This window comes from Malurus melanocephalus, unplaced genomic scaffold (genome assembly GCF_030028575.1).
Source record: "Malurus melanocephalus ecotype Western Australia unplaced genomic scaffold, MMel_1.1 scaffold_1045, whole genome shotgun sequence".
Lineage (NCBI taxonomy): Eukaryota > Metazoa > Chordata > Aves > Passeriformes > Maluridae > Malurus > Malurus melanocephalus.
Genome location: NW_026624277.1, coordinates 48,322 through 62,471, shown reverse-complemented (window position 1 = coordinate 62,471; position 14,150 = coordinate 48,322). Strand labels below are relative to the sequence as shown.

The following is a 14,150-nucleotide window of genomic DNA, read 5'->3' as shown; positions in this document are numbered from 1 at the left end:
AGCACTATTTTGCTCTAATTTTACTACCTGACTGTCATAGGGAAATTACCATTTTGTTTCCAGCTCCTCCATTATTTTCCCTGAGCTCTGACCTGTACCCTCTGCCTTATGCAAACATAATGCCAAACCACTGTCATCAGCTGTACAGAGCCTTCTTGCCCACTGGAAAACCACAGCAGATGTTGACAGAGCTCCTGTCTACCAAACCAGGGGACCTTGAGAGTTCATCTACTTTTTTTTTTTCCTGGGAAAAAAAGCGATACATTTCTGAGCAAAAAGTATATTGATCACCTGGACTATAACCTCCCCAACCTCAGGAGGCTGGATCTTGTTATACCTACGATTTCAAGCCGTTCCCATACTGCCCGATTTGAGTGGACTCAGGTGATCGCTTGGCTGATTTACCAAACTGGATAACACTGGCAGCTTCATCTGCAACAAGAGACAGGGAACAAAAACGGCTTATTGCAACATGCAGACACACACACATCTTTTATTATGTAAAGACGGAAGAGAACTCCTTCACCACTGGAAATAGASCAGAAAAGAGGCCAGAAGCCCAAGCTGAAGTTCCATCCTGAAGCTGTACCACAGAGTCCTGTGAGATACATGCWGCTTGAGGACACTGATATTACCAAAAGCCTTGTACAGGTGCCATGATGCTGACAAAAAGAGTTTTAAGTTTCAGTCTAGTTCACTGTCCCACCTAAACTGCATGAAGATGTTTCTTTTTGCAAAAAAAAACCAAAAACAAAACCAAAAATTATCTATTGTATTCACCACAGTTGTCAATCCTGATAAACTAAGACTTGGGATGCAGTGGCTCTGTTGCACCCCATGTCCCACAGACACCACACACTTGAGAGCACTGGCACTATAGCATAAATCAGAACTATGTAAAAGGTCAGGAATCCAGAATAAACACATCAGTTACTTCACAGTGATGAACTGAACACTCTGGTTAATCAAAGCACTAGTAAGACACAACCTAACGGGCAGTAGATTGCAGGAGCCRTGGCAGCAGGACAACTGGGGGGAAAGGCAACACAAGCAGGTTCTACAGCAATTTGCAGAGTATTTCATTGGCAGAGGACAAAATAACAGGACRTAATGGCTTTACAGCTGAGATGGCTATTTTTAGCAGCAGCCTTTCTATTGTTCAAGGGATAAACATCATCCTTAGGACATAATGATTCCTTTCCCTACCCCCAAGAGGTAGCAATCATTTCACCAAAGATTTTATTGGAAGAAATGAAGTTTAATTCCAGACACAAAGATCACAAAGTGCCTTACCATGAGGGCTAAAAACAAATGCATACACAAGCTGTAAGGGAGCACAAGACATCACTCACCCCACTAGGCAGCTACAGGGCAGCTGCGCCCATGGAGAAGTTAGATTTCAGCATGCAGGAGAGTCACACATACCTACTAGTACAGATCAGTAAAATATTCAATACTAACACCACTGGTCTGAGATACCTCACTGAGCCGGTGTTAGAATGCCATTGTCAGTTGAAATGATAATCATAWTTAAAGACACAAACACAAGAGAACAACTGTGCAATAGCCGTCAGCTGCGGCTGTTCTTAATGGAACTCCACAGCTATTCCAGAAACAGCTYTGGACTTGGTAAGGGTACCTTTGCTTCTGCCTTTGCTTTAGCCTACTGTAGTATTTTCTAGCCAAAGAAAGAAAACACTGGAATGTCATATATTTGAGATCTGTGTAAAGATGTTGATGATGATGATGGTATTATTTTTATTATTATTCTAACTACTGTTACTGTGCTATTTTTAAAGCCTGGTGGGGAAAGCGGATAGGGGATATTCTAAAAAGAGAAGGACTACTGGAGCCTTTTTGCTCTACAAACATTTTTCAGTAACTATTTTTAAGAAACCTTTAGAAAACCTAAAGAGGATAAAGACTAACTAGCCAAAGCATTTCCCCTCTCAGGAAAGGTGACCAGATGGTTTATCACTCAATGCTGGATGTCTGAAAACACCCTATAATGACTCTTCTTTCAGGGCAGAGGGATGAAGCTGATGCTGAGCATAGGAGACTGTGAAGGAGCACCTCTACTCCAGGCTGTCTTTGCAAGAGATTTAATACTTATATCCTCTGAAGAATCAAGACCAATTGATTTATTTCTTCGCTCTTTTAAAGCTCTGGAGGGTGTTTCACTTAAGGCTTAGTCACACTGTTTTTGTTTTGTTGTGTCTCAGAGTTATCAGATTAAAAAAAGCCAAACCACCCGGCAGGAAAAAGGGGGGAAGGCGATCTGTGCAAAACAAACGAGAAAAAACAAGCTGAAGAAATTCACTTAAGATGGTCAAGATGGCCATCTTAAGTGTTTACATCTTCAAAGCCCAAGAACTCAAGGGTACATGTAAAAAGTTCTTCATAAGAAACACTGGATGCCTGGGATGAAGAAACTGGTGGATGGAGCTATTTAGATCCTGAGAGTTCCTGAAGCCAGACCTGGCATCATCATTGAGCAGTCTTCCTGTTCTCCAGGTTCTTCAGCTGAAAATGCACAAAGAAGGTCCCAATCCAAACAGAAAATGATACTTCCTGCCTTCTCCACAAATTCATCTGCTATACTCAATGGACTCAACAGCATCCTCAAAAGATATCCCAGAGCTAAAGAATTTAATTCGCTACCTGGGAGAAATAAGCATAATGCAAAATTGAGCTTTCCCTGGGATAGGGGAACAAGGGAGAAGCTGTGAGGTCCTTCATCACTGTAAGAAACACTGTAAGAAACACACAAGCCCACATGAGACAAAGACTGGAAACAGCCAGTGTTGGACAAATCACTTCAATGTATGTTCCTGCAATTTATTTWAAAAATCTGTTAACTTTAGAGGAAATATCAATGTTTAGGAGTAGCATTTAACCTTAAATAAGGTTAAAGAGACATTTTATCCTGAGAATTGTGTAGACCACTCCCCCAAGAGTCACTGTCCACACGCAGAAGTGTGTGTACACATTCTAAAGTAGGAGCTGGAGTTCCAGTGAAACAGTGTTCCTTGCCTTGGATAAACAGTATTTTTAAAACACAAGATCTAATAAAGCAACCAAGACACTAGCACTTAAWTAACTGCTTCCATTAAAACAAAACCTGTTTTGAGCTTCCAAACTTCAAAAATACAGTTGAAAAAAGCAAGAACTGATATACTTGCTTCAGTCCCTCAAAAAGTAATGGAATGAGTCCTCTTTAAAAGTATTACAAGCCAGATGAGGACGGAGACTGAGCTAAATCTGCAGAGATTTACCAAGGCAAGTCACACCTGACTGATATGGTCACCTTCTACAGGGCTGCACTTTCTGTCCATATGGAGAGAATAGTAGGTGTTATTTAGCTGGACTTCAGCAAAGTGTTGCACAGATTCGCACAGCCTGCTCCTGAACTAACTGGGAAGACACAGACTGGGCAGGTGGGATACAAAACAAGTAGGGAACTGGCTCATGGGTCATGCTCAGAAGGCGATCATCAATAGTTTTCACTCTGGCTGGCAGCCTGTCACAAGCAGAGAGCCTGGGGACTGATGCTGTGTCCCACATTGCTCAACACCTCCATACAGGATCTGGATGATGGGTGATTTTGCACCCTCACCAGCTTTGTTGATGGGGATGAATTGGGCACATCAAGAGTGCCTTCTTAAGACACCTGGACAGGCTGGAACAGTGGGCAAGCAAGCTGTGTCTGAAGTTCAAAGGAAGTGTAAAGTTYTGCACCTGGCATTAAATAACCCAAGAGTCCAGCACAGACTGGAATCCACAGTGAGAGAAGCAGCCTTCTGAAAGGGTCCTGGTGGACAACAAGCTGAATATGATCCAGCAGTGTCCCACAGCAGCATCTGAGGCAAACAGCATCCTGGACTGTGTCCACAGGGAAATTGCCAAAGAGATGGAATGTGAWTATCCCACTCAACTCCATGTTTGTTGGGCCCCACCTGCAGTACTGTGTCCAGTTCTGTCTCCTCAGTTCAATAAAGGTGCAGACAGACTGGACAGGGCTCAAACAAGATGATCAGAGGGTTACAGAGTTGGCCCTATAAGGAGAACTAGGTCTCCTTCCTCAAGAACAGAGGGCCCAGGGTGTATCTCATCATAGTATTACAGTACTYCAAGGGTAGCTACAAAGAAGACAGAGGCTCTCCCTTCCCTAGGAGCCACATGARAAAGAGGAAATAGATACAAGTTGCACTGGGAGAGGTTTCTTCTTAAAAYAAGAATTTTTTTAACGATCATTTAATCATTTAATCAATCACTGGAACTATTCCTGAGGTATGTGGTGGAGTCCCCATCACTGGAGAGACAGGGTGCTAAATCATCTCTTCCTTTTCACATGAAAGGCTGGAACAAATGATCTCTAAGGTACTTYCCAAGCTGAGCAGTTCTGTGATGAAAACGCCAGGTAGAGACTTATTTTCTTCAATTGTTTAAGAATAAACTACAGGTCACTTCCTAAACTAGTTGTTATACTTTTTCAACCTGCAAGTTGATTTATTGAATCGCACAACCTGTATTTTGATTCATGAAATTCATACAGCACTTTCAGAGCCAGGCAGTAGGTATAATTTCAAGCTTGAGTATTCCCAGTAGTGATTTTACTGATAGCATGAGAAATCTGGTGTGCTGAGATCTGTTGTTTGGTTTTCTAATGGACTCTTAATTCCTTACAAAAAAGCCAAACCTTTGGGCCAGTACTATTATTCTCTGTTGGGGGCAGACAGTGTTTATTGGAAACTAATATATTTTCTAATGTTGAAAATTAGAAAAAGGTTCTTCACCAAAAGGGTGGACGGGAACTGGAATAGGCTCCCCAGGGCAATGGTCGTGGTCCCCAGCCTGACAGAGCTCCAGGAGCATTTGGACAACTCTCTCAGGCAGAGGGTGGGATTTCAGGGCAAGGTAGGGCAAGGAACCAGACTCGATGATACTTGTGGATCACTTCCAACTCAGATTCTATAATTCTGATACCTCTCTGCATGACCTGATTGTTCTTTTGAAAAGAGCTGTCCTGTGGCATCACTGAATCCTTAGACCTTTTGATAACTCATGACTCTACAGTGTGCGATGTTTGCAGCTTGAATACAAATGTATTTTGATATTCAGACCACACAACCCAGAGTGATCATTAAGAGAGCCAATGCAGTGAGTACTGAATGCAACTGCAGCAGGAATCACTTGACAAACACACCTAATTTTTAGAAATGAGGAGTTATTTGGCTTGCTAATCAGAAGCCATCACACAGAGGACTCAAATCTGACCGACTGCCTCACAATACCCTTCTATTTTCAGAGCCTGCAAGACAACTCTAGAATTGTCCACGACAGAACAAGACCAATGAGAACAGCAACAAGACAGAGTAACATAGAGAATGTGTGAGTGGAACAGTTAATTTGAGCCCTTCAGCTCCTCCTTCTGTTTACAAGTGTCTGGACGCACCTAGGTTCATTCAYTCATCATCCCCCAGATGATGCCTCATCCAGCCTTCCAAGCAGTACTTTCAGTTGACTTGGGGAGATCCCATGTTAGCATGGGCTCCAACGGCACTACAGCAAGTCATGAAGTYATTCTTTTTAACATGTCAGCTTTATGTAAAATAAAAATAATTCTTAATTAATAAATGCACAAAAATAAAACACTCTCAAGATCCATGATTTCTGTTGAGGCAAGGTTTGCATAAAGGGAGGAAAGTCTAATAAAAGRTTTTCTGTAGACAGCTGTTAAAAGTCAGATAGGAAACCTTCAGGATGTTGTTAAAACTGGTAGAGACTTCATTATGAGAAATTAAAGCTCAGATCCCTAGGGGATCCCAGGGATAGAACCAGAGAGCCCCAGGTAAGGAATTTGAATAGAAGACTCTCCTTAGCTGTTCCTGTCCATGCTGACAGGCAAAGGGTGCAGCACACAGAGCTTCCATCTGGCTGCCCTTGGTCAAGCATGAGGACAGTTAAAAGACATGAATTACATGGTATTTGCTATACACAATGCATAGTGCTGTGAAGGACCCCTGCAACACACAATATCTGCAAATCTTCTTTACTGATCATGTCAGGCTATCACGGTAAAATTCATCAACATTTAGCTGAAAGATTAGTCAAAAGAAACAACTTAATAGATGTCCTGGGTAACCCAAATATTGTTGTATTCCATCTCCATCTGTGCCCAAAGATTTTAGTCTCTTTAAAACCCAGAACCAGAACGGGAGGGCTGGGGGTGGAGGCAGGTGAGTGCCTGGCTCTTTCAAGTTGAGGCCCTCAGGCAGAGCTTTCTCTCTCCCCTCATAGCTTTTGCTTAAGACAGAGGCTCTGTTTCGTTTTCCTTTTTTCCTGTTTCTGTCGGACCGCCAGAGGGAGTTGCTTCCGGTAGGTTTTCTGTGCTTGCAACAGTAGCACCTCGAGAAAGTTGCATTTCACAATCAAAAACTGTTTCAGAGTGAGTTTAGCAACACCTGTCTGCAGCAGTGTGGCGCTGAGAGGGGTGCAGAGGCCCACCTCTGTGCAAATGGCAGCAGCACCTGGCCCACGCCAGAAGGGCCAGTTTGAGATGCCTTWTCTGCCTGCCTTGCCATCCTCTGCCCAGAGGAAGACAAAGTCCTTCCACAGGTTCTAGCCCTTGACCAAGTAGCAGCCACTGGAACACGCCAGCCACATATGCCAATGAAGTCAATGGAGCTGCTGCCGCTGGAGAGATATGGGGGAAGGCTGCCACCATTCTCCCTTTCGCTCCCACATGGTCACCCAGGGCAAGCGCCATCCTGGGGAAAGGATCACTGTCATTTTGAGTTTCTCTTTGTTCCCAGGGAGTCAGTGAGAATTAGCAATTTTGTATCTACTGATTACGTACTGTTATTTTGTCCCTGTTAATGTTTTGCTTGTTAGTAAACTGTTACTTTTTCACTTATATTTATTCACATTCATTTCSTGTGGAAAGGGATTGGTTAAAACTAAGGGRATACTCATTTCAGAGTATACCCCTTAAATTGTCTTAAACCAAGACAATAGCCAATACTTAAATCCATTTTATCACAAAAACAGCAATATGGATGCAATAATAATGTAAAAACTGYCATGAAAATCTGTGGCATTAGAATAACATCTGGCCCCTTCCAGAGAAACACAYAGTTTTCAAGATAGGCAGAGAAGGTTGTATTTTCTCTCCCTGATCCTAAGGGATAACSAGAAGGCCACACTTCAATAGCTGAGCCATTTTTATGGATGGGGCTTTATTGCTTCCTTCAATTCCACCGGTGGCAGAAAAGTACTCTTGGGATACCTGTTTAGCATCCTTGTGTTCCAAAGAAAATACGTAAGGTACCTAGAGTTCAAACCAAATTCCTTTATGGAGGTCACAAACCTGTGTATCAAAGCATGAATAAATTGAATTAAATGCTTTACATCAGTACTGGTTTGGGCTGGGGGAGAGTTCTATCCCTCCATACTAAGTTGCATGGGCTGTGTTTTAGAAAAGATCATTKTTAATACAGGGATGCTTTCATTAGTGCTGAGCACAGCTTACACAGCATCAAGGCCTTTTCTGCTCCTCACACACCCCAACAGCRAGGGGGCTGGGTTGCACAAGGAGTTGGGAGGGAACAAGTCTGGAATGGCTGACCCCAWCTGACCCAAGGGATATTCCCGACGATATCATAAAATTCCAGAATGGTWTGGATTAGAAGGGACTTTAAAGACCATCTTAGTCCACCCCCTGCCACAGGCAGGGACACCTTCCACTAGACCAGGATGCTCCAAGCCTCATGCAACTTGGTGAAGTGCTTCACCACATAAAGGTGGAGAAGCAGGAGGAAGAGTGGCACATGTGCCCTCATAGCATTCACCTTTCCAAACCACTGTTTCGCATGATGAAGACCTGTTCTCCTGGGAATGGCTGAACACTTGCCTGCCCATGGTAACTGGTGAATGAATTCCTTGGTTTGCTGCGCTTGTGCACATGGCTTTTGCTTTTTCTATTAAACTGTTGTTATCTCAACCCACAAAAAGTTTCCTCACTTTTTACCTTTCTGATTCTCTCCACCATCCCAGTGGAGGAACAGTAAGCAGCTGTGTGGTGCTGAGCTGCCAGCTGGGGTTAAACTATGACAGTATCACAAGAGAAACTTAAAGTACAGAGGAATCAGTGCAAAAATTTTAGTCGTTGTGTATTTATCCATTTCCTTTGTCTTCTCCAAATTCACCTCCCAATTTCACCCAACTTTTCTGCCCCATAGAGAGCTCTTCACAGGATGATTTAACAGTCCTCAAGACTCAAAGAAGGTGGGTTTACAATGCTGTTCATTGTACTAAAGCAAAGCAGAAAAGCTTTTAGCTTTCTCCTGCTAGATACACCACCAATTTGGATTAATACTTACAAGGAAGAAATACATTTGTTATAATCTTCTCATATTACTAAGATTTTATATTGTCCASTATTGATCTCAGCCACAATGTCAATGATGAAACAATGTCAAAGTGCTTTCAAAGCTGAGCCTTTTATTTCTGCCATGGCATACCTTCTGGTTAGAGCTGAGATACACTGGCAGCCAGATGGGGAAAAGGCTTATGCCATCAAACCTTGTGCTTGTTTCCCTTCTGGCTCCACTATTCTCCCTTCAGCCCCAAGGCCAACTTCAGTCTACTGGGAAACTTCAGGCCAGGCTGACCAAACTTGATAATGCAGCAAAAAAATTTTCTTTTGACCCAATTAGTCTTCTGCAATGGAAGAGGTAAATAGTTTGATATTCAATATGGTGTGAAAGAGCGAGTGGAGAGGCAAGAACATGTATGCAGGCATGGAACATACCCTTTTCAACAGAACTAAGCTGTTAATTCAACTTAAACCATAACATGAAACCTCAGCTTGCAAATGCAAGTGCAACTTTCTATCACTTACTTGAATCCATTCCTGTTCCATCATCCAAAAAACATAGCATGAATCCACCTCGTAGGTCATCCCGTTGCTCTACAAAGAGACAAGTTATTCACTGCTCCCACAAGCAAAAGTTAAAAGTTCCATAAAATGGGATCRGTGTTAATAAAACACAACAAATGGGACTTGTACACCTGCAATATGGCTACGCTGTAACAAAGAGCACCAGATTTTTGTWACAAAATTACTCAGAACTTCTTCACTTTATACTGTACCTAAGTATTCACTACAAAACAACACTGTAACAGTGGAGTTTTTAAGCACCCAGTACAAACAGCAACTTACTTCAYCTGACCTCAGGTGAAGGCTGACTTAATTGCTTCCCTAAAGTATTTCTAAAGGTACTCCTTTTTGAAAGACAACAGGCATCATGGCTCAGAAGAAATGGCAGAAAAATAGAATTATTCAGATTGGAAAAGACCCTTAAGATTATCAAATCCAACCACAAACCTAACACAGTTAAGTTCACAAAATCATGTCCCCAAACACCAGATCTACACACATTTCAAATATAGGTAGATAATGATGCCCCCACTGCCCTGGGCAGCCTGCTCCAGAGTCTGACCACACTTCCAGTGAAGAAATTTTCCCTAATATCCAATCTAAACTTCTCCTGGTGCTCCTATCACTTGCTCCCTGGGAGAAGAGCCCAACCTCCACCCGGCCGCACCCTCCTGTCAGGAAATTGTAGAGCAAGAAGGCCTCCAARTGTCCTTTYCTCCAGGCTGAGCCCTACAGCTCCTTCAGCCACTTTTCATCAGACTGGTGCTTCAGCCCCTTCCCCAGCTCCCTTWCCCTTCTCTAAACATGCTCCAGCCCCTCAATATCTTTCGTGCCTGAAGGGACTCCGTAGTAACCCCAGGATTAGGCATAAGAACCCTCATGCTTATTCTATCAAGGAAAATGCACATTTGCAGCCTCAATCCAAGTTAACTACTGACTTAATTGCTGACATGCAAGGAAGCAGCAGGAGTGACTTACCAGTATAAATGTCTATTCTCGTGGCATCTGCATCTCTAGGAAGAAATAAAGGCACAATTGTTATTCAAATGTTAAACAGAAAYGAAGCTAAAAATCCAGGCACATAGAATCATTTCCAAAATAACTGGCTGCACAGATCAAAGCCCACAGAGGCCCCACTTGTCATTGACAAGTCATCATTGACAGAAAACATTGTCCTATTTTTTCTCTACTTGAACCAAAACTTCAGCATAAGACTTCGCTGGCACACAAACAGATCTGGTGACAGGAAGTATCACTGGCATCCTAACAAACAAAGTCATTCTGGGGCTGGGAATCAAATGAGAACACACTTCTGAGCTCCCTCTTGTATGAAACAAACAACACCTAAAGYTTTTCTTTAAAAAAAAACTTCAGTTATGTAGGTAGTCAACATACCTACAAAAGGTTCAGTAACTCCACATAAAGCTCCATTTCAAGACGTTCAAGATTGTTACAGGAAACTGTGTCATTAAAAAATCACCAAAGCGAAGCCCTTCACACACTGCATCCTCCTCTGTATTTGAAAATACAGCACATACAGCACTACTGCCCTCTTCTCAAACCAACCTTTGCTGAGTTCACTGAGTAGAGGAGTGGAGCTGCAGTGCTCTAACAAAGCATGGCTCAACAAAACCACAAATTGTTTTAATTTTGTACCTCCAGCCGAGCCACTTTTTTCCCAGAAGACAACGTCTCTATAGTCAGAGGGGAACCAAGAGGCTAAGGGAAAACCACCCTAAAGATCCTACTTTTTATTACCTTGTAGCACCAGCTCACACAGCACCAGTTCACACACATACAGCTGATTCCCTAAACAGAGGTTTCCCTGCTCAAAATGCCCCAGGTTTCAGCTCCTTACATCACGAACTGCATGCTGTGACAAATCATATTTGAGGGAAAACAATCTAAAATGCTTCCATAACGTTTCACAACTACTTTCTGCAGCTCAACAGAAAAGCACACAAGGCTTGGGAGGTTGCTGTAGCATGGATTCACTGCACACACATGCAACAGGTGGCCCAACACCTGCAATTTCCAAAGACCATGTCTCCTCAAGTGTCAAAATTCCTTTAGCTGTTCTTGCTCGATTTTTCAACATGCCTCTTCTGATTTGATTTTTGTTGTCATGTTTGATACTGTGATTATTTAGATACAAGAGTCACAGCTCCTGTAACATTTATTTTACCAATTTCTTTGCACAAAAAGGCAGACCTTTTTTTTCTTTAAATCTATCTTGTGTCTTCTATCAATTCTCTTTCCAATATGAGTTGTTCCAGGATTCATTCAAATCTGTCTTTCCAGGAATATTTTTTTTACAGGTTTGATGTGGCAGAGTAAGAGGAGCAAGTGAAATATTCATACTAAATGGCAGCAATGTCTTCTATTTTGTATTTCTTGTAAAGTCTACTAGAAGCAAAAATTGCTTAGGATCAACTAATACATAGGTGAATTAAATTAAATCTTAACCAAAGTTACCCTAGGAATTAGGTGGTCACAGGTACATACCTGGCATTATCTACAAGTTCAGCAAGGGCMCCAAACAAAAACTCATGGGTAGTTCTGCAATGAAACACAGAAGTTAGCAGGGTTATACCAACACTTAAAAAAAAAGCGAGACCTTTAAATAAATTAGAATCTTAACTACATTTTAAACAAATCCAGTCAAATGGGTACAACACTACAGTCTGRCTGACAGCAGACTAGGAATGAGTTATTTACTGTCTGCCAGAGGCAGCCATGCAGCAGCCAGCCRGCCCCAAGCTGCAGATCACTATGGTCTAAAACATATTGCAGTACACAGACATGACAGAGAGCATGATGGCCCAATGAACCAGCCTACGACACAGTCAACAGCTCATGGAAGTCCTTATTCAACACACTGACTGGTCTTTTTACGACAACTAAATACTGCCTATATGTAAATATGACCAGATGAGGATTATCATAGAATCACAGAACAGTTTGAGTTAGAAGGGCCTTTAAAGTTCATCTCATTCCAATCCTCCTGCCATGGGCAGGGACACCGTGTTCCAAGMCCTGTCCAACCTGATCTTGAACATTTCCAGGGATGGGGTAGCCACAGCTGCTAAGACATGGACAATATTACGAACAAGGTAAGTCTCCCCCATGCACACAATCTCATTGCAGAAGATATTTGAGACAGAAAAAAGCTTCCAGATTCTGRCTAACTTCCAGTAGGTGCAACTGCTGCTAATCCAGAGTCTTCTRACACAACTGTACCATGCCACATTCCCAGCTGTATACTAAAATCATGAACCCAGCTACCACTTCAGTACCATCTGAAGAGACATGTTTAGTTTCTAGCCTCTTAACTGCTATCTCTTATAAGCAGCTCCCATTTGGAGGCCATTCATTACATGCCTCAAAAGTGAAAGATAGATAATGAGGAAAACTTAAGAAGCTAATAAAAATCATTACATTGTCTGTCAACATAAATGCCATATCCCCACTTCATGCTCAAACTGGTAACCTAGCTTCAAAATCTAGCAATTAGTTCAAACATAGATGAGTCACATCCACCACAATGTTAACAGCAAAGACCTGGAGAAACAGTTGCTGGGATTTGTTGCTCCTCTAGGATGTTCAGYAAAGAGACCTCAGAAAGTAGTTTTRTCAACATATTTYGGTTTGCACAAAACCCTGTTTTTTTGCATACAACCTGTTTTCACCACTACATAAAAAGGCCAGCAAGTGACCAAAGAGAAGATGTTTACTCATATTTTCAGCCTTCCAAGAATAGATACATAGGTACTTCCCACATAAAATACATAGCTGTCCACACTGCTAATAATCACAAAATAAGCTTTCATATCCATCTTCAAGGTCATCACACTGAACCAACACATCAACACAGCTCCAGTCAGAGGAAAACACACCAGCTTTCAAAGTTAACACTAAAACCATGGGAACAGAGATTTCCATATCTCCACTGTCCCATGGAAATAAGACCAACAGGAACACTGTTTGGAAGGCTTTATACCCAACCAGAAAGGTTCCATAGAAACACAATCTTGGTATTCTTTCCTTTGAACAGGATTTCCTGCTGTCCGGGTTTCAGCGGGAAGTTAATTTTCTTCTCAGTAGGTGTTACAGTGTTGTCTTTTGGATTTAGAGTGAGGGTAATGTTGGTAACATGTCTAGTGCCAAAGCCATGTATACTATAAGTCAAGGACTTTTCAGTGTCCTAGGCTCCACTAGTCAGCCATACAAGAAGCTGGAGGGGAGCATGGCCAGGACAGCTGACCCAAACCAGACAGAGAACACCACAGAATGTTGTGTTCAGTCTACAAAGTGGAGAAGCTAGCCAGGAGGGACCAATTGCAGCTGGGGGACAGGCTGGGCATGGGTCAGCARGTGCTGAGCAATTGTATTGGGCATCACTTGGCTTTTAGGGCTTATTCTTCTCTTTTTCCTATTATTATCGTTTCTTTCTTTACCTCGATTTTTGAATTGTTCTTATCTCARSCCATGGCCAATTCACCTGCCCATGCCACTGGAAAGGTGAGTGAGCAGATATGWAGGATGATTACAGATTTCAAGCATTCTCTTGAGCTTACAAGCACCTATTCAGCTMCACAGGTCAACACCCCAGAAGTTACTTAGAAGTAATCCATAAGCAAGTGGATGCTTTAGCACTAGTAACTATGCTTCATGAGCAGCTTTTACTCCACAATTTTAAGCATACTTCAAAGTAAGAAAAGATGCAAATAAGATGCAAATAAGGATTTCCAAAGAAAGATGCTGGAACAAAACAGCTGATAACACAGCTGTAGATGATAAGAAAGGTAAGACAAAACATCTTCACATAGCCTGTCACAGTATTGAACTTGGACCACATCTCAAAACTGCAACCTCTCGTGCTGACTCAAGCAAAGGGAAACCTTGCTACAAGCAAATGAAATTCACTCCAGCTATTTATCACTAACAGATATGGACATCTACTATGAAAGTCTTCTATTCAATTTCTGAATTTCAACACGCTTGTCAATAACTAACTAAAGTCACATGAARTGCTTTGGCCTGATTCAATCAACCAATCTTAAACTCCATGGTATTGCCTTGCAGTCRAAAGTGCTGAAAACACTTCACATCCATCATGATGTCAACTAGTGACAATTTCTCACACCTCCCAAAAAAAGTTGGGGATTATTTTACTTGCAACACAACTTCAAAAAAATAAGGCAAGCAG

At 42.1% G+C, this 14,150-nt stretch overlaps 1 protein-coding gene across 2 annotated transcripts in view; it reads right to left on the bottom strand.

Moving 5' to 3' along the window:
- Positions 1 to 11,524, bottom strand: part of MORC2 (MORC family CW-type zinc finger 2) — a 44,905-nt gene extending 33,381 nt beyond the window's left edge. Inside the window, exons 1-4 of one of the 2 annotated variants that reach the window (XM_057386750.1) lie at positions 11,447 to 11,524; positions 9,920 to 9,954; positions 8,903 to 8,971; positions 342 to 432 (exon numbers count right to left, since the gene is read on the bottom strand). In XM_057386750.1, coding sequence (XP_057242733.1) covers positions 342 to 432; positions 8,903 to 8,942 — 131 coding nt within the window. In that variant the 5' untranslated portion in view covers positions 8,943 to 8,971; positions 9,920 to 9,954; positions 11,447 to 11,524. Of the gene's footprint in view, positions 1 to 337; positions 433 to 8,902; positions 8,972 to 9,919; positions 9,955 to 11,446 lie in introns of those variants that run through there. The other variant, XM_057386749.1, reaches the window with a different exon arrangement.
- Between the last annotated feature and the right edge of the window lie 2,626 nt (positions 11,525 to 14,150).